Source organism: Chanodichthys erythropterus, chromosome 18, assembly GCF_024489055.1.
Source record: "Chanodichthys erythropterus isolate Z2021 chromosome 18, ASM2448905v1, whole genome shotgun sequence".
NCBI lineage: Eukaryota > Metazoa > Chordata > Actinopteri > Cypriniformes > Xenocyprididae > Chanodichthys > Chanodichthys erythropterus.
This window is the reverse complement of record NC_090238.1, coordinates 4,028,309-4,049,385: the sequence shown is the minus strand read 5'-3', so window position 1 is coordinate 4,049,385 and position 21,077 is coordinate 4,028,309. Positions and strand designations below refer to the sequence as shown.

General features: G+C 36.9%; 1 protein-coding gene across 2 annotated transcripts; it reads right to left on the bottom strand.

Annotated features, from left to right (window-relative positions):
- Positions 1-105: 105 nt before the first annotated feature.
- mthfd1b (methylenetetrahydrofolate dehydrogenase (NADP+ dependent) 1b) lies at positions 106-20,863 on the bottom strand. 2 transcript variants are annotated; one of them, XM_067368422.1, is made up of 28 exons: positions 20,724-20,863; positions 17,434-17,518; positions 15,670-15,729; positions 14,430-14,483; positions 14,191-14,327; positions 13,978-14,078; positions 11,033-11,169; positions 10,569-10,680; positions 9,722-9,849; positions 9,504-9,601; positions 9,144-9,317; positions 8,877-9,013; positions 8,623-8,669; positions 8,423-8,530; positions 8,219-8,293; positions 7,986-8,088; positions 7,697-7,773; positions 6,425-6,565; positions 6,277-6,345; positions 5,977-6,088; positions 5,577-5,716; positions 4,734-4,775; positions 3,452-3,552; positions 1,578-1,755; positions 1,303-1,410; positions 1,062-1,214; positions 726-834; positions 106-644 (listed from the first exon to the last, which is right to left on the bottom strand). In XM_067368422.1, the coding sequence occupies exons 1-27, from the start codon at positions 20,759-20,761 to the stop codon at positions 745-747; spliced, it is 2,805 nt and encodes a 934-aa protein (XP_067224523.1). In that variant the 5' UTR covers positions 20,762-20,863; the 3' UTR covers positions 106-644; positions 726-744. The 2 variants fall into 2 exon arrangements, with proteins under 2 accessions (XP_067224523.1, XP_067224524.1); XM_067368423.1 differs by having other exon boundaries at positions 106-637.
- Between the last annotated feature and the right edge of the window lie 214 nt (positions 20,864-21,077).

Below are 21,077 nucleotides of genomic sequence, written 5' to 3'. Positions count from 1 at the left end.
AAAAAAACCCACAGCACTTGCAACTTTTTTCTGTAAATGAGATTTCTTTTCAAGAGTTTCTCCTTGATAGCAATGAAAATAAATACAAAGTAATTGTAGACTGAAGTTTATTGCTTCTCAGAGTCTCGAATCAAAAGCTTTCATTACAGACACAGATGAGATTGACTATCTGAGGCTCAGTCACAATTTATTTGAATGTTTGTTTTCACACAATGTAAACATTCAAACAGAATCTGACAATCTTTACACAGAAGCTCACTTACTCTCATTTGGCACTTGACAAGTTTTAAACTGTAGCCAGAAACCTTAGAGACAGAATAAAGTTCCTAACTGAACTAACACAAGTGTTCAAAACATTTAGAAATGACAATTAATAAAAAAAAGTCTTTAACCACTTACAAAAACACCTGGACCAGAGCATATCATGGACAGATTTATTTTCTGATCCAGTACAGTAGCAAAAATATTTATTAGAAATAGTTTTTCATTAGGAAACTGGACAAATGTAATCGATCAGAATCGATCGAAAGTTAATGACAACATCTGTTCTGTTAGAAACACAAACAACCAACAACCTCTGATCTGAGAGGATGGAGACGTCAGTCCACTGGAAGAATCCTACATGGACCGCCACAATCTGTAATCTTAAACAAGAAAGTTAATAATTACAACTGTATTAAAAGATACAACTGTACTGTCACATTTAATGACAGATCATGACATACCCTGATAAAAGAGCCTCATTTAAAAGAGTCCAACAACCTCTCCACTCTCAGTGTCCAGATCAATGTCATAGAAACACGGCCGAGTAGGAAGGCCTGGGATAGTCGGCATCTGCGTAAAATGAGGAACATTTCATTTATATGGTACCACATTATTACTGCTGTTTTTACATAATTACAAATTATACCTGGAATGAATGAATAAATGTTAATTAAACAATCAAGAAAATACTTTGAGGGGTTGGAAAAAACAAAACAAACACACATTGCCCTCTTCTTCTTCTTATTATTTTAAAATAGCTGTATATTGTGTAAAAATGTCCATATTACTCTACTTACTGTGCCAACCAGCGGGTAGAGAAAGCCTGCTCCTACACTGGCACGAATGTCACGAATGGGAAGAACAAATCCAGTGGGGACACCTTTCTTTTCAGCATCATGTGACAGAGACAGATGAGTTTTTGCCATGCATATGGGTAGACTTGAAAAACCCTTGAGGGAGACAAAAAAGCAGTATAAACATAATGCCAATCTCAAGGATCTCTAATGAGACACAAAAATCCCTCTCCGCTATTCATACCTGTTTGCTGTACAGGTCCACCTTCTGCTGGGCCTCTGGGAGAAGTTCGATGTCATCTGCACCGTAGATCTTCTGCGCGATGATTCTGATCTTGTCTGCGATGGGTAACTGTAAGATAACAGAAATGAAGAAGCCAATGGCGTGTCAGTGCGTACACTGGTAAAATATGACTGCAGAGTAAATCCTCTAATAGTGTGTAAAACATGCGCCACCTTGAAAATGTGTTTTAATTATAGAAATAATGATGCTAGAACACCAACATTATTAATTTTTACCTTAATGTCATAAAGAAATCTGAAGCTGCTGGGAGAGTCTGCAGCCTTTTGAACTGCTCTAGCCAGATCCACAGCGCCGGCGCCACCATCAGCCCAATGAGAGCAAGACACAGCGTCAAACGCTCCTGCCTCTTTGGCTAGTTTACAGATCAGATCCAGTTCAGCTTTTGTGTCTGTCCTGAAACATGAGACAGCAAGATTCAGTTTGACATCATATTAGCTATACAGCAGTTTGATTTACAGAGTCTGCGCAAAAAATAAATAATACTCGATATCATTCAACATCAAGAAGCTTTACTCAAAGAAATGAATCTAGTCACAGTCAAACATGCTGTTGGCTTAACGGTACATTTTAACATGACACAGATTAAATCATGAATAGCTTTCAATCACATATTTACTAAGAACAATTTTAATTGTGTGATATCTGTGTACATGTGCAATCTGATGTCTTTGCTTCGCCATTGCGTCTTAAATCCTGACATCTGCCCATCTTGACATTCACAGGAGACATAACAAAATGTCCATTTCATATACAATTAGTTCCTTTGAGTCAGACCTTTTCAATGAAGCTTGTGTGGAAGCTTGTTTCTGCCACAAAAAAAAAAAAAAAAAAAAAAAAAAAAAAAGGTATAACTGCGACTTTTTATCTCACAATTCTGACTTTTTTTCCTCGCAATTGAGTTTACATCGTGTAATATTGACCTTTTCTCTCAGAATTTTGTGATATAAACTCACAATTGCAAGTTATAAAGTCAGAATTGCGAGATATAAACACAATGACTTTTTTCTGAGAAAAAAAAAAAGTGTTTATCCCAAAGAATTGGACTTTATAACTCACCATTGTGAGTTTATATCTCGCAATTCTGAGAAAAAAAGTCAAATTGTGATATAAAAAGTTGCAATTACCTTTGTTATTTTATATTTAAATGGTGAAAACAAGCTTCTATAAGGTTGATATGGTTCACAAAACCAAACTGATTCAATCATGAATCAGACAGATCTGGTTCCCAATGACCCAGTGATCCTGTTACCGCAGTAAACGGCCTACAGAAGGTAAACATTCATTGAACAATTTAATTTAATTAAAATTAAATTTTAAATGCAATCTCGATTCAAACACAGATGAAATCTTATTCCTAGATGACAATGATTCACCTGTGTTTATTAAACCTTTGACAAAATCATTGGAATATTTAAATCTTTGTTAATAGTTTGGATATAAACACTGATGTCTATGGCAGCAAATCACCTTTAGAGATGAACTTGATGCAAACAACGATTGTATACACTGCATCATTATGCATCACTAGACAGTGACAAGTCATTGAATCATTCATTCAAAACACTGATTCATGCAGTAATGAAACAAGTATTTATAAGCGAGTCATTGAATCATTCATTCAAATGGATTTTTAAAATATTAATTCATTTAAATTAATTAAGAATTTTTAAATAGACTGCAGCGATTAACATTTGGTCAGAACCTGTAGTAAATTGTTATTTTTTGTTTTTTTCGTCTGTACAGAATCGTGGGAGAATCATGATCTCTGTTTGAACAAAGAAATCATGATTCTCAATTTATCCAGAATCATTCAGCTCTATGGTGGTTCAAGTATGAAAAATGTGTCTTGAGAAACTCTGTATAGCTATTTTTAATGCAAGAAGGTGTCCTGTGTGTTATCAGGGCAAAAAAAAAAAAAAAAAAAAAAATCAAACATCTCTGTCCATCGTAAACTATTATAGAACTGTGACCAACTACTCGATACACAAAGCTTTGGGAATTTCAATAGACACTATATATGCTCTATCATAAGACTGATATATTGATCTTAAATATCTGTACGGTATGGGTTTCATTGGCAGGTTCTTACTTGAAAGCGTTGACCGCTACAACTACAGGAACTCCAAAAAGCTGAGCATTCTCCACTTGTTTCCTCATGTTACTACAGCCGGCCTCCAGCAGCGCCAGATTCTGTGAGAGTTCAAAACACGGTCATCAGAACCACAGCCAGTTTTGACGTTTACTCTAATGATCACACTCGGAACAGTTCTAGTGATTTCTCTTAGTTACACTTTAATTAGATTATATGGACAAGTGCGAGTGGGGCGTTGGTCCATAAAGGAAAGATGGGCATACGGCATTAGATCAACACCAGGGTGAGTAAATGATGACTTCATTTTCATTTTAGGGTGAACGTTATCCAGTGACTCCTGTGATTCGCTTTCATATTTAAATGTGTCTGCCTCTCTCAAACCTTTACAGTGTGTTTGTGGCCTTTCAGTAATCCCTTTAGGTGTACACTGAGGTAAAGACTTTCTTTTTTAAGCAGATAAATGAATGGACAAACAGAGCTGTGTAACTTACAGCTATAAATCACCATTTAATATGGAGTGAGCAATATGAGCAAAATCTGACATCCCGCTTTGAGTAATTTTACATCTTGTGGTAATGGATACACTACTGACCAATAAGTTTAGAACACCTCCATTATTCCAATGTTTATTGAAATTTTAAAGTTTAATATTAAAATTAAAGCATAATAATTAATAGAATTGTTTAATAAAAATGTAAATAAATTAAAAATACAGCCCAACATATCTACAATAAGAAGTTTCACTTGACCTGCTTAAGTTTCCATAACTAAATGGAGGTGTTGTACAAATGTTTACAGGTAGGGTACATCACAATATAGTCATCTTTTCTTGGAAATTCTATCCAAATAGGTTATAAATTTGCATACATATAAACCATACATACAGTGATGTTTTGAACAACCTCACCATAAGTCCTTTTTCTCCGCATAAATGCATTAAAGCTTGCAAATGATGACTAGAAATAATTATTTTTTATTGATGACAAAATAGCAATTTATACAAGTCACAATCAGGCATGTGCCTTTGGCAGCTATGATGCCTGGTTACTCGATTAAATTTCTTCTTTGAAGATTCACAGCTTTATTGATTGATACTGGACTGATGAGATCACGCTATCTCTGTGATAGAGATGACATCAGCAATCCAGTGATTTATTATAGACTATTGACTGAACTCAATTTCCAGCTACTCAAATCCCCACTGTAAATACTGACACTTTTCAAAGACTACTTTAAGATCACAGACTAGCAGAAAAACATGAAAAAAATCTTACAGTACCTCCTCAATATATTCTTTCGGCAGCGGCGCACCTGCAGTGACCTGTAGAAAAGATACAATGCACATTAATAACTCCCTGTGAAATGTATGTACAAGAGGTGAGGCAAACTGTCAAACAGCATGAAACTAAATCACTGTACATATAAGAGAGTGATGATACATTTGCCTATGCTGACAATGTTCTCATTTAAAGGGTTAGTTCTCCCAAAAATGTAAATTCTGTCATTAATTCCTCACCCTCATGTCGTTTCACACCCGCAGGACCTTCATTCATCTTCAGAACACAAAAGAAGATTAATCTATTGTTTCAAATCGGTGGTTTGGAGTGTGTATCAAACTACCAAAGTCACGCCCCCAGTGATAAACTATTGAAATTTCGAAATACTTATGACATAACGAAGCCTCGTTTACTGAATTCACATGACTTTGGCAGTTTGATACAAGCTCCAAACCACTGATTCGAAACAAAAGATTCGTAAAGCTTCGAAGATTCATGAAGCAGTGTTTTGAAATCGGCCTTCACTAGATATTGTCATTATCATCGCTTCATAACATTAAGGTTGAACCACTGTAGTCATATGAACTGTTTTACATATGTCTTTAGTAGCTTTCTGGACACTGAAAGTGTTAATTATCTTACTGGCAATAGAGGCCTCACTGAGCTATCGGATTTCATCAAAAATATCTTAATTTGTGTTCAGAAGATGAATGAAGGTCTTACGGGTGTGGAACAACATGGAGAGTGAGTAATAAATGACAGAAATTACATTTTTGGGTCAACTAAACCTTTAAATGTTTATTTTCTCTCCCACTATACAGTAAAGGGGTTATTGTCAGACTCACTGTTGGTCCACCTCCATGCATCTTCAGTGCTCGAACTGTGGCAACCAAGACCACAACATGAGGCTTGAGACCAGAGTAACGACACTTGATGTTGAAAAACTTCTCCATCCCAATATCTGCTCCAAAGCCTGCTTCTGTGACTGTCAGAATACAACAACTAGAGTGAATCCATGCTGATGGGATACATGACAACCAAACAAAGAACTGTTTCTTATAATTTTGTAAATATTAAACCATTTTTGGTCTTTAACAACAATGATCTTTTTTAGTTTTTAAAATGAACTGTCTTTGTAATTTACAAAAAACTTAGTTGTGATGTTTGCAAATAACATTGGCTCTTCACCGATAAGATATAAATTATGACAATAACAGAAAGTTGGCTTTCATCACTGTAACTTACCCACAAATCCCTGAGGTCCAACTAGTTTCAGAGCAATTTTATCAGCCAAGATTGATGAGTTTCCATGCGCAATGTTTGCAAAAGGTCCAGCATGAACAAACACAGGGTTTCCCTGAACACATGTTCATACAACAGCTTAAGACACAACTCAAAGTGACAAAAAAACAGCTGCAAAACTGACTGCATTTGAACATGAAGTAGAGAAAATGAATCTATGAAGTCTTCAAGGCCTGTGTAGCCCTAGGTGATTCACATCTTAACTTGAATATAGTACACATGACCCAGAACAACTCCTCTTACCTCTAGTGTCTGCATGAGGTTGGGCTTGATGGCATCTCGCATGAGTACTGTCAGAGCTCCACACACTCCCTGAGACACAAACATTACACAATCAAAACATTTACACATTGTAATGTGAGATAAAATGAGACACGTGACAGCAGCGCACCAAATCCTCTGTGGTGACGGGCTGCCCACTGCGACTGGTGGCCACCACCATTTTTGCGAGCCTCTGCTTCATGTCCTCCAGACCGGTGGTGAGAGCTAAAACTGCCATAATCTCACTGGCCACAGTGATGTCAAACTGGGCCTGCAAAACATCAACACAAAATAAGTTACCTGGCCAGGTCTGCTAACAGAATAAGTGAAATGTTCATCATTACAATTGATGTTCTGCCGTTTCTAACTGATCTAGAATCCTTTATTGCGTTTACAAAAAAATGACTGTGTGGCGACCAGGGCGGGCGAGAGCCGTGAGGGAACGGCGCGAGGCCAGTGGCGTGAGTGTTAATGAGCTTCACCTGGGAGGCGCACCGGCCTCGAGTCTCTCACAGAGGAGCTCCGGGAGCATAAAAGGAGGAGCGACTACCGTGAAGGACGAGAGAGGACCAGGCCTGGACTTTATTTTATGTTTTGTTATGTTTGTGTGGCCGGCAGACGTCCGCGAGGGTCTGCCGGCATTACTTTCGTTTTGTTCTTTGTTTATTTTATATTAAAGTTTTGTTGAACGTTCACCGGTTCCCGCCTTTACGAACTGTGTTACAGACTGTCATTAGGTAGTTACATGACTCACTTAGGAAAGAATTAAAAGTTAAACTATAATACATTGTGAGCTATTAACTCAGCTGAGTTATTAAATCTTTAGTTTTGAATCAGTGGTTCAGAGTGCCAAAATCATGTGATTTCAGTAAACGAGGCTTCGTTAGGTCATAAGTGTTTTGAAACTTCAATAATTCACGTGACTTTGGCAGTTTGATACATGCTCAGAATTACTGACTCAAAACAAAAGGTTCATAAAGCTTCGAAGCAGTTGTTTTGAAATCGCCTATCACTAAATATTGTTGAATAAAGTCGCTATTTTGTTATTTTTGGCTTACAAAAAGTATTCTTGTCACTTCATAACATTAAGGTTGAACCACTGTAGTCACATGAACTGTTTTAAATATGTCTTCAGTAGCTTTCTGGGCATTGAAAAGTGTTCTTACTGGCGATGCAGGACTCACTGAGTCATTGGATTTCATCAAAAATATCTTAATTTGGGTTCTGAAAATAAATGAAGGTCTTACGGGTATGAAACTACATGAGGGCAAGTAATTAATGACAGAATTTTCATTTTGGGGTTAACTAACTCTGTAAGTAAAGAATTGAATTTAGTTTTCTGCTGTTTTTCAGCCCTCATTCATCAGGATATTAAGCATTAGGTCATGTGTGTGATGCTCACAGTTCTGGTAAAGCCCTTCTCAGTTGGAGACTGGCCGATGGTGATTTTTCTCAGAAAACGATCATTTGTGTCCAGCACTGTAAAATCAAAAGAAGATTTACATTTCACCTAATTGTGTATATAGATGTATGGCCCACATTCATAATGTTCAGTAACATCATCAAAGCTAATAGAAATCTACAAAAAGGTTCTAGTTTTGAAGGTGCATTCAGTTTGAGATTCATTTGAGCTCATCTCTATAGCATAAACTGTAAGAACAAAGAAAACAACAATACACATTCTGACGCACCTCGCTGCCATGTGACGCACTCCGGGTCGATGTCAAGCCTGACGAAGCGTGTGATTTCCTCCTCTGTTAACGTGATGGGGTCTGTTTTCTTTATGCCTAGTTTCTATGGCAACAAGAACATCAAATATATTACATTACAGAAAGCATTACAATGTTTAAATGCAAGAGCAAATGTAAGGTAAAGCTTAGTTTAGGGAGGGGGTTATGAAAGGACAAACACACAATATTCTTACTTCAAGTCTGTTGATCTGGACTGGGGAAAACTTCCTCTGACCTCCAGCCAAGGGTACCAAGCGATTAAAGAGAGCCTAGTGCAGTGACAGAATGAGATTTAGCTGTTGATTTGGGCTTTCACAGCACACTTGAATTGCTTATCTACTCAGTATGAATTCATCTTAGCCACATAAGGTCAGTGATCAAATAAAGACAGATATTACCTTATCAGACTGGGTGGCTTCATGAAAGATACGAGCATCGACTGCAGCAGCTACAAGGTTATTGGCTGCTGTGATTGCATGAATGTCACCAGTCAGATGAAGATTGAACTAAGAGGAAAACACCATCAGTGATCACATGATTGCATACATCTTTATAAAACAACCAAGCAGCGGACAAAACAAAACAAAACGAAAAATACCTCTTCCATGGGAATGACTTGAGAGTAACCCCCACCAGCAGCACCACCTGTTGAGAAATTTAATTTTCTCACTGCTATGCAAACTGACAAAAATCATCATGATTGCACAGGAAACTCACTTGCTTTGCTATGTGGTACTATAAATCAAACGCTTGATACACAAAACTTGGTATATCATTTTTACACATTTTTGACCTAACTTCAACCTCAGTGGAAACCAATTGGTATATGACTGTCTTATCAGCATGACTGACCTTTGATGCCGAACGTTGGGCCTTGTGATGGCTGGCGCACAGCTGCAAATGCATTAAGTTTGAGATGAGCCCCGAGCGCTTGAACCAGCCCTATCGTAGTTGTGCTCTTTCCTTCACCCAGAGGAGTTGGAGTGATTCTGCATTAAACAAAACGTTACTTCTTTGCACAAATATCAAATTCTCCAACCCAATACATGCCTATAAAATGTGAATTTGACTTTCATCTCTAAGTATAACACTTGACAAAGACAGAAATAAATAAATTACCCAGTAACAACCACATATTTGCCATCAGGTTGAGCCTGCAGTCGATCAATTGTTTTCAGCTGGACTTTGGCCTTGGTCCTGCCATAGAGCTCAACCTCATCCGAGAAGAGACCAATCTCCTTAGCAAGACACTCGATGGGTTTAGGTACACAGGAGCGAGAGATGGCGACATCACTGCATGACGAAGACAAACAAATTAGCTATTAAAATGACAAACAAAAAGTCAAAAGTAAAGAAAAAAATTATATTGCAGCAGCTGTTTAATCCAAGGAATTATATAAATTTATATTTAATTTACACACACACACACACTTATGACTCTTGTTTTTTGCATAGCTGAAAAGGAAAATTGCATCTAACCTTGGAACTGGTCTTTGCAGGTTGAGTTTGGGGTAATTTATATTCCACTTCCCAGGTTCTTGCGCTTGAAGGAAGTGCTTGGCACTCAGAACTGTGTTCTGTGAAATTAAACGCAAACACTGAATTTTCTAAGAACCAAAATAAAGACATGCTACTTCACAGAGTCACAAAAAACCCCATAACAGATGCGATCTCCTGGAGAAACAGGAATCATGTACCTGCATGAGCATGGCTACAGTCATTGGGCCGACTCCTCCAGGTACAGGTGTGATAAACGCAGCCTGATCTTTGGCCGAGCTGAAGTGAACGTCTCCAACAACTCTCTTTCCACTTGGTCTGCTGCTGTCTGAGATCAAATTTAAGCAATTAAGTTTATGAACCATAGATTTTACAAGTTCGCCTAAAATACTAGTGCACATTTCGGACAATCCTCACTAGCCTGACATCTCTGAGACTTACGGTTTCTGACAAAAAGAAGAAAATCTTTACAAATATAATAGGGTTTCAGCACCTTTTGATGCTTGGACTACTAATAATAGTGAAGAAGAAAAATCCCAACATCATCATGGTATTACTTCAAACATTTGTGGAGATAATGAAGTGGTGGCTGTCATAAAAAGCATGTTTTCGAGAAAAATATTTTAAACAACTCTCAAGCACATGCATTTTTTTCCCCTCACATTTCAAATAAGTTTTACAGTATCTTTCAACATGCTGTCCATTTGTTTCAAATGTTCATTTAAAACAAAATGTTTTTAAAAATTCATAGCAAATCAACAGCCATGTAGCACACGTGTTCAATGTTGCTCCAAAGTTTTTTTTTTTTTTTTTTGCACATACCAGATATATATAATTGATCAATTTAATAAAAACTATTAATATTCCTGAAAAATGTGAAATCACCGATTAATTCCTTGAGACCATTTAAAAAACTATAGGAATTGCAGACCATCCGAAAAAAATAATATGTTTGTAAATGAAACTGAAAACATAGCAGACTCCCACTGAAAAAGACCTGCATTAAAAGTGCATCTGTCTCACTCACACACACACACACACACACACCTGCGATGGTGTTAATCCCGCAGTCAATGACCACAGCACCATTCTTCAGCCACTCTCCACGAACCATCTCTGCTTTACCAATCCCAGTCACCAGGATGTCTGCCTTTCCCACCTACAACACAAACCAATGAGTGCACAAACACCAATTAACATGATTCACGCAGTTTGGAAAAGCGTATAATTTTACAAATGTTTATAAGCGTGTACTTACAGAAATTTTATAATATAATGTATTATATTGAAAAGACAAATGAAACTCTTCTCTTCATTTTAAGTGGACAGAGGGAGTTCAATTGCCACATAAGTCAGTTGATACATACAAAAGAATTTCATGACTTTTTTCCATGTCTTATTTCATAGTTTTGATACTTTAGTATTCTAAAATGTGAACAATGTGTGGATTTTGATTAGCTAATACAATTTTTTCCATTCAGGTTTTTTGCTAAAAAAAAAATAAAAATTACCTCAGAGGCCAGGTCTGCAGTCTTTGAATGACAAGTCGTTACAGTGGCATGATTCCACAAGAGAAGGTCATGCATCGGTGCACCAACAATCTTACTGCGGCCAATCACCACCGCTCTTTTTCCTGCCACAGACACTCCTAAACACAAGACAGAGAGGAAATGCAAATCATGAATAATCACCATTTAAAACTTATAATTCAAGTTCATTTAAGGTAGATGAATGGTTCTTCAAGTGCACATCCTTTTACGTTACTTCAAAAGGTTTTGTGATGTACCAAAACTTTTTTAACAGGTTCAATAAACCAAACTTTGATATGGATAAAGCTATGTGTATCTAGTGATCCATTATTATGATTTTATGTAAACGCTGTCTGAAAATTAATGTCTAGACAGCTTGTATTTAGTTGACGACACACATATTGAGTGAAAACACTATCATAAGTAAACAGTAAACAGAAATCAGTATCCTTGCACACAGGAATCCAGAAATACACACAAGAGTCACATTAAATCAGAATTATGATCCACTCATGCACATATCAATCCAAACATGCATGCAATATATCCAGACACCGGCTCTTCGAGATTTCTGTCCGAAGTCTCAAGAAATCAAATCATTTAGAGCTGGGTTTTCAAATGTTTTGATGCCAAGAACCCCAAAATATGACTATCCCTTTGCAAAAGACCAAATTCATAAAATAAAAAGGCAGGTATACTGCAGATATACTAATATATATATATATATATATATATATATATATATATATATATTATATTTTAAGACTATGTTGTTGAAGCAAAATAGTGTGATATTATAATATAGCATGTTTAAAAAAGAAATAATTGGCATTTATGTACACTGTAAAACTGAACAGTGAAATTAATGAGTTCATTTCACTCAAGTAATAATGAAAGTTCATTGTACTTAATAGAAAAAAAGTTGCGTGAACTCAAAATTTGATTGTAATAAATTGAACTTAATATGATTGAGTTGCAGTAGATTAAATTCCCAGCATGCTTTGTTTGGTTGACACGTTTTGTTTAAAAGGAAAACAGTATTCAATTACTTGTATAAATGTATACAGCATTTATAGAAATTTTTGATTTATTAACTTTCATTAAACATTCATTCAAGTACACAAATTAGGCACTACTAACTAACAGTACATCAAGTATTATTTAGCCTTAGCTGCAAACTTCAAAGCTTTCATTCACATTTCATCTTGATCTCTGAGCTGCTGCAACAATGGCATCTTTGGCCTTTTTTTGTCATCAGTTGTCTTGACAGAGTGATATGGCTGCTTGTTGTGTTTTTTTTTCTCTCTCTCTCTGAGGAAAGCTCTGTACCTCTAGCTGAAGAGTTTTACATTTCTGCAAAGCTGGACATTAACGGGACTCTCCTTGGTGTTCCTGGAGAGCTCTGAATGGCTGACACCTGCATGGCCTTCAGGTTGTATTTCACTCCTTGATAAGATTCATACATCTCTACATTGAGGCTGTCTGGCAACTTTTGGAGACAAGGAAGAATCTGATGAGTTCCCCATGCATCTGGACCAAGCATGACAATGTCCTGAGAGTTGTCTAGTTGTCAAGTGGCAGCTTCACTTGAAGATCACCTGTACAGCTAATGCTGGCCTGGATTACCCTCATTCTGAAAGTCTTGGTCACAGGTGGTCTCTGTCAGTTTGGTCCAAAATAGCTGAATAGCTGAGGCCTCAAAGCCAACAAAAGGTTTGGACAGATAGGACTCGTGACTTCAGGTTGAGCAATTTCATCTTCGGCCCAGACAGATTACTCCCCTTGCTGTCAGTCAGGTACTCTGGCTTGATAAAGCAGGATAAAATCCACTTGGATCCCAAAACCCAAGGTCTGACCCGAGCGGGTTCAAGTCCAAATCTTCGACTAGAGCCTTGGACACAGGTCGGGTTCGGTATTAGTGGCCTCAGGTCTCGGGTCATTTGAAATAAATGTGCTTTTCCTGAATGGACCCGAAAAGACCCAAATAACGGGTCTTAAAAAACTTATGGTCAGATAAATAAAATTATTTACCAAAAGTTATTACCAAAAGTTTAATGAAAAGATATAGGACGTAATGAGGTTACAGTGACGACTGACATTTCAGCATGTACTTGTGCGTTCGAGTTAAATGCATTTTTGAGAAACGCACATAGAAAAAAAACAAATGTTTGTAACCTCGCACACAACTAAATAAATAAATGACAGAAAGTAATGGACCAGTAGCCAAATCAGACAGTCGGACACTGGGATTTTTCCTGACTGACTGCGGGGCTGCAAAATTTACAAAAATTACATAAGATGTTTTTATGAGTACCAATCCATCCATGTTCCCTGTATTTACGCAATTTACTCGAGTCATCCCAACGAGGTCAGAAAATACTGAAGTCACATCCCTGGTAAGTCTATATTAAAGCATACGGCATTCGTGTATGTTGTGTTGACCAAAAATGTTCTGTCATTATTTGGAACATTGATGATATCTCCACTGTGTTATCAAATTTATATTTTGAATTAATTTTGTGAGGAGAACTATTGACGAAAATTTAATTGAAGCCAAATTTTAGGATCAGGGTAAAGGCTAAAAAAATGCATTTTGATGTCACAGTAATGTGTCTTGAATACAAAAAATAATTTTCGTAAAGTCCTATGTTTCTTTTTCTGTTTTTCGTTTTGCAGTTATCATCTGCGTAGACATATTTCATTATGTCTTTAATGATTAAATGAATTATGTTTGACAGGGAACGCATCTCCACAGCAGTTCTTAAATACTAAGACTAGAATCTCTTTTAACACAGGATGTAAACCGACCGAGTGCAACAAACCCGATCTGTTTAGGCATGATCAGTTATCATGACTAAATTACATTTATAATCAGCCTGACAGCTGTATAGTGTGTTTCCTGCTTTAGTCTGAGGTGTCCAACTCACCTGTTTGTTTGATGAGCTCCATACATCCATTAGGAGTACATGGGATAAAACAGTCTCCAAGATCACCTCGTGCCAGTTTCCCTGCATTTATACTCGTCAAACTGAAGCAAACAAACAGACATCAAAACAGTTTACATTAATTCATGGAGCAGAATGCAATTTGTTGTATAATTTAATGGCATAATAGTAAGGACTGCATTGTATTTTCTGTACCCATCAACATCTTTGTCTGGAGCCACAGCGTTGATGATCCTTTCTGTATTGATAGTGTGGATGGAGTCGAGAGGCAGCTGGACTATGAGCCCATGAACTTTGGAGTTCTCGTTGACTTCGATTACACTGCGCATAACCTTCAGAAGGTGTAACACTCAATCGTGAATAACAAAATCTGAATCAAAGCTTAATGAACACAGAACAGAACGTTAATCACTGCTTCAGGTGATCTGCCCTACCTCATCTTCAGTTGCAGTCCGTGGAAGTTTCACATGTACAGCATTGATCCCGATCTGAAAATCACGACCGTAATAGTCATTAAAGTGGTCCTGAACTACATTTATCATCATCATTTTACAATGCTCCCTTATAATGTAGGTCAGATTTTTTTCATCAAAAGCAAAAGTTTTCTATCCTGTTTTTAACACTCTGGTTTGAACACTCGGTTAAAGTTTCCTTTAAGACTTCAGTGTAAATTCCCATTGCTATGATTGGACAACATATTTGCATATAAAATAAGTATTATACACATGGAACTGTTGAAACTTGATTATTATAGTTGCTGCGTTAAACTAATTGTGGAAGGTCTGGATTACGGTGCTCTGTTTAAAGAACATCTATTCCATCAAAGGTTTCTTTTAACAACCTGTTTTTGGGGGGGGTCTATGGGTGGGTAAATGTATGGGCTTTTTTTTTCCAGATCTTTCGCCACAAGTCTATGTTAGAAATCAGGAATGGTAAGAGAACATTCTGCTTAGCACGTCAAACCAAATTTGGGTCTTCAGCCAACAAAGTTTAAATTCTGTCTGGTTAGTGCTTCCCATAATGTTTAGACGTTAGGTCAGTAGGTGGAGAGTAGCCAGTCTTTTGTGGCTGTTCGTCTGCATTCGACCACGTGAGCATCTACACTATATAATGGGCCGACTATATCGGTGATGAATTCTTATATGTAAAGAAAAGACTCATGTGATCTCATATTCTGCAGATTTAGTTGCAAAAAACAGTGCAAGTGGCTCGTGAATGAAAACAGACCAAATGAATGACATCTTGTCATAGTCATGGGGAAAAAAAGGTTGTTGATGAACATTTTTCGTCAGATCTTTCATCAACGAAATTAACACCCCACCTACAACCCCTCAGAGGAGGGTTTTTTTTTAATGTGGAGCATCTGGCTCTGTCCTGGACTAATGATGAAATCCAGTGCCAATCTGTTTAATCCATAGATTAAAGTCCTGAAACTTAGTGTTACTGATAGTAACTGCTTAATGATCGCAGTGAGATGATGTGATCTTCTATTAATTCAGTAATTCAGTTGAAACTGCACAAAGCTATTACAATTTATTGGATGGGAGGTGCACTACAAATTTTTAGTGAAGATTTGTTCATGCATTAACTGAGAACAGCATAAATGAAAGGATAATTTGAGATTTAAGAATCTTTAAGCAAAGACACCAATACACTGTGTTGATGTGGCTTTACCTCAGCAGCAGCTTTCAGCTTCATGCTAATGTACAAGTTTGAGTCCTCTCTGTCTCCCACCTATTTAAAAAAAAAAAAAAAAAAAAAAATCAACATTCCAACAAGTAGACCAAAACTACGTTTTTAAAACTTTCATGCATTTCTTTGGTTTTCTCCTTTTGTGTTTTTCTAGTATGAAGCTTTTAGTATGAACCCCCAGCAATACATTTTGATTCAGGTCATCAGCTTGTTGAACTGAACTCAGAGAGTCAGATAAATACAAATCCCAAACTGTGGTTTTGCATGCTTTCAGAGAACTTCGGAAAGGGAACTCCATTTGTAGGGGCGATCCAATGAAAGTGAACATCTTAAATCCCTTGACCAGTGGTTAATTTGTAAATCCCGAGGTTCTATAAAAATTCAGGGGCAATATGCACAATTTCAGTCGATTCAGTCGTTTTTCCATCGAGCTGTTTTTATACACATTTTACAAAACATGACATGAACCACTTAATAGCTGCATTTCTTTAACTCCATTTTTTATACACTTACCATAGCAAGTTATTAACAACATTATCGTTATTATACTCAATATTCATGAACACAGTACATGTACACAGGTCATTACATAAATATCTTTCAGTGTTGTATGAGATGGGGGAACCACACAAATGAGGTGCCAGATCAGATTTCAGAGGTTCTGGACAAATTAAGCCTTGCCTTTGATGAAGTGACCCAATGGTTACTTCAAGGAAGTAATTTCATTATTTATGGTCAAGTGACCCAGGGTGATGAGTCCTCACAATTTACTTTATAGCTAGATGGTGTGAGAGTTTGAGTAAATGACAAAACTGAATAATTCAAGTTGTTTTGTTTTGATATATTACACACATTTTCTTAATTTATTATGAAGTTGAAACTTCATATAGCTAAGAAATGTTAACAATTATATAAAAAGCAATAATCCTGTTGTAAAATGATTCCAGTTGTAAAAACAGCGAATGTGGTGATGGACAATGCGCTGTGTTGTCAAGGTAACAGTCCAGTTGAACATAATGAGTAAATGACATTGACTTTCTTTGATTCCTTTGCCAAGTGCAATCCAAACATTCCTACATTATGGCACGCCAGTGCCCTGCTCCATCCAAAGTACTTCAAAGGCTCTGCCTTCTGGAGTGAGTATATGGACAATTAATCAATTCTGATTGGAATTCATCCAAAACATGCAGTGCTGTGGGACCAGGACCAGGATTAAAAAACTAATCAGTCTTCAGGATTACTTGAAAAATGACAATGACAGAAACTGATTCAGAAGAACTTATACAGGGCTGTCATCTCAGAATCAGACAGCTGCCTTCTAAAAAACCTATGAAACGCTTTGAACAACATAGTGAGTGGAGAAAAGCCCCGTCCTGCACATTGACAGGATTGGTTACATGTTTGTGATGGCAGGAAACAGGCGGTTTCAAACCATGTTTTTGAGTCCGTCTTTGGTGAACTGCAATCTTAAGGAGTAAATACTCAGCACTGGTGTTGACTGATGAATTGGCCATAAACGACATTAAAAACTTTTCACCACAGGGGGTCTTTAACCCAACTGGGCTCTGAGGTGTTTTCTGGGATCTGGAGGTGTTTTGACATGACCTGACATTTGTGCTTATTTCAGTAACATAACATTTTCATGGCTAAAGTTTGTTTTGTTTTGTGGTTAGTGAAAAAATATAGGCTATATTTTTAAGTCAGTGTGTCATTCAACATTTAAACAGGTAGCTTGTCACCACCAACCTGTAACACCACAAGGCCTGGTTTGAAATTGGGATGAGTCTTCCTCATGCTTTCCACATCTTCCTTCAGCCTCTCTCTGACCTGACTGGAGAAACAAGGATTCAAAATGAGTTATGCAAGCCACTGCACAACAAAAGCAAGCTATACAGTCCTATATATATACTAAATATACATATTACTTTGGAACTGCAATTGAATAAATAATGCTGCGACATTAAACAAAGCAAGCCTTTTTCATTCAAGCACATTTGAACTGTTGTCATACGCAGTTGATGTGGTGAACACGGTGCAGGCTTCTGTGTTTACACCAGAACGCCGTCTCATTATTGGCCGGCTCCATTTAAAGGAGTAAACAAAGTTTAAAAACGAAACAAAAATTCCTGCATACCATTTAAATATGAAATGACATGAATTTATCCATTTTAATGTGTTTGAAACACAAAAGCCTTCCAAAGACAATAATACATGGTTAAATGTCTCACTTAGTGAGTCAAATAAAAATTAATGTTTGTCAGGAGTTCATTATGTAAGCTAATGTTTCAATGTTGAGAAAACAGTCCCTAAAAGGGAATTAAAATAAAAAATTAAATGAAACCATCAAGTTGTTCCAAACCTATATTTCTTCTATTGAACACAAAAGAAGATATTTTAAAGAATGCTGGTAGTCAAACAGTTGATGGTAGCCACTGACTTCCATAGTAGGGGCAAAAAAGATACTATGAAAAGTCAATGGTTACTGTGATCTGTCTGGTTACCAGCATTCTTTAAAATATCTTCTTTTGTGTTCAATAGAAGAAAGTAACTCATACATGTTTGGAACAACTTGGGGGTGAGTAGATGACAAAATTTTCATTTTGGGTGAACTATCCCTTTAAAAGTGAAATGATTTCTGTAAATCCAGTGATCAAATGCTGTGTGTGTCTCAGTTTTCAGTGATAGGCACATGACTAGCAGATGGTCTCTGTGTGTGTGTAATTCCACAAACCTGGAAGACCTTCTGAACATATACGGTATAAGTAGTAGTCTTTTTAAAAAAGGAACATTTAAAAGAAAGCAATAGTAGGGGGAAAAAAAAAAAAAATTGCCATTGTGAGAATAATCTAAATACAAGTACTTAATTTTTGAAATCTGATTACATAACCCAAAATACATGTAATCAGTTTCTACCCAGCTGGATTTTATTTACAACTCTTCCCACCTAATGCCCGTGTGACTTTTCCATTTTTCACACCGTGTTCATTTAGACCAGAGGAGACCCGGTCTCCCGACTGAGCCTGGCTTCTCCCAAGATTTATTTCTTCATTTCAGTCACCTGATGGATTTTGGGTTCCTTGTCATTGTCACCTTTGGCTTGCTTAGTTGGGACCCTTAATATCTGACACTGTCGAATGAACAAAGCGTGAACTGAATTGAGTTGAATAATGACACGACCGTCTTCTGCTTTACAGCTGAATCTGTTACTTTCCTGTTTATTACTGTGAAGCTGCTTTGAAACTATTTCTATTGTATAAAGCAATATAAAAATAAAGGTGACTTGACTTATTACAAAGATTTTCAATATAAACTTTTTTCAAAATAAATTTTAATAGTATTTTCATGCAGAGACTGGAAGAAGGGGAACCGGAATTGTGTGGAAACCTTTATGATGTAGCCATGCGGACTTAATCGAGAGAACATTTTCCTGGGGATCCACCGACCAGAACGTTTTACACCATCTCATTGTAGCGTTTAATGACTATGTTTACATGTGCACCAATAATTTGATTATTTCTAACAATAAGAGTAAGGACTTAAATGCTGTAAGATTTTACATGACACAAGCACACTTTTTCACTCCCATTTAAATGCAATTTCCATTATTGTGATTGTTCACATGCCTCAATGCACAGAACATGATGAACTCACACACAGCAGGTGTGTTAGAGCAACATGAACTCAGTTCCTTCAGCACCCCAAAAATGCACTTTGGTCAGAATGGAATAGATGCAATTAAAGTGTTTACATGCCAGTTTTTGAGATTAAAATCTGCCTATATACACCACATTTTACAATGATTATGGAGGTTACTATTATGTAAGTATTGTGTTTACATGAGCTAAATTGAATCACAATATTGCCTAAATCTCATAATCACATTATGAGGATGCATGTAAATGTAGTCAAGGTTGAGGAGGACTCAAGCCTAGAAGACTCAGAAGGACTAGTCTTCTAGGACACCTTCTATTTGAGAAGCACCCAGACAATTAGACCAAACAGACAACTCAAATTATAAGTCATTATTGTAAGCTTTCCATTGTTAATCAGGATAAGGCAGGGGTGTCCAGACTCGGTCCTGTCCTGCAGAGTTTTGCTCCAAAACACCTGTCCTGAAGTTTCTAGTATGCCAAGTTTGACATTGATTGGCTGGTTCAGGTGTGTTTTTTGGGGTTTGAGATGAACTCTGCAGGACAGTGGCCCTCCAGGACCGAGTTTGGACACATCTGGGATGAGGCAAGGTGACCACTTTGAACAGATTTTTTTTATGTACTTGCACAATATTTGATTTTTGTTAAATTTTAACCAAAGGAATTTTTCCAAAGTTAATTTATCTTCTGCAGACAACTAAATTTGGCTGCCATTTTTGCTTGTATGCTCACTTTTCGGTCCAGGAAATGCATTTTGTACCTTGTAGTGTTAAAATTGTTATTTAAAAGTAGCACACATGTTCAAATTAGAGTACAAAATGTAAATTAGAAGGCTAGTTATGCATTTAGGATACACCTCTGCTCTGTGAGTACTCTAGACTGACCCTATTAAATAATGTTAGCTAAATTAAAATAAGCCATAAGGGTAAATAATAAGAGACATGTTATCAGGTATAAAAAGCATTCATGCATGTACTTTAAGTTGATTATTTACTGACTGTGGCATTCTTTCAGGACTAATAAGGGTCAGTTGGAGATCATGTGATGGTTGGTCAGCTTGAATGCATTAAGATGTAATAGTGTACGATCTGTACACCTTTTGAGTGTGTCCTGATTTACTTAATGAGCTACTCTTTCTGACTTTAACATCATCGAGAAATGCGATCAATGAAATCCTGCAGTGCATTTCTCAAGAGTTCAGAGTTCAGTTCGTGACAAAAATCCAATGCAAAAATCCCTTCAAACACCACAGATGTGAAACAGGCACTCTCTAAAACTTTACTGCTTTCTAATTCACACAGTAACGTTACGTGTGCACACAAAACATCAAAATGAGTTTATAGCTTTATCAAGGTAACATGAAAATGTTGAAAGAAGATATCTTACGCTGAGACGGTTTTCCCGCAGATGATCTGAGCTGGCATCGTGAGATTTCAGGCTCTTCTCTGAAGTGAGATGAAGTTGTGTTAACTGAGAGCACGTGCTGAACTCTTCTTCTACTTCTGTGTTGAGCTTGTGTCTGTCTGCAGTTACGACATAAATCCGCCCGGTTCGTGAATATGATCAAGTGCGTACATTTACGTCAGTGATGTAGGTGTAGCTGTCTGCACCAATCAACATTTCTCATTTGATTTTTTTTCGTCTGCGGAAATAAGAGTGTAACTTTTTATTTACTGTTATTTACCAGTGAACATTATGTATTTATTAATTTTACCTACCAAGCAACACACAGTATAAAGG

Excerpts from the sequence above, each read along its gene's own strand:
- mthfd1b (XM_067368422.1), bottom strand. The coding sequence starts at position 20,761 with ATGCCAGCTCAGATCATCTGCGGGAAAACCGTCTCAGC. Across the intron at positions 10,681-11,032 it reads CTGCAGACCTGGCCTCTGAG|GTGGGAAAGGCAGACATCCT; the intron begins GTAATTTTTATT and ends TTTGTGTTGTAG. Across the intron at positions 9,602-9,721 it reads CTGTAGCCATGCTCATGCAG|AACACAGTTCTGAGTGCCAA; the intron begins GTACATGATTCC and ends TTAATTTCACAG.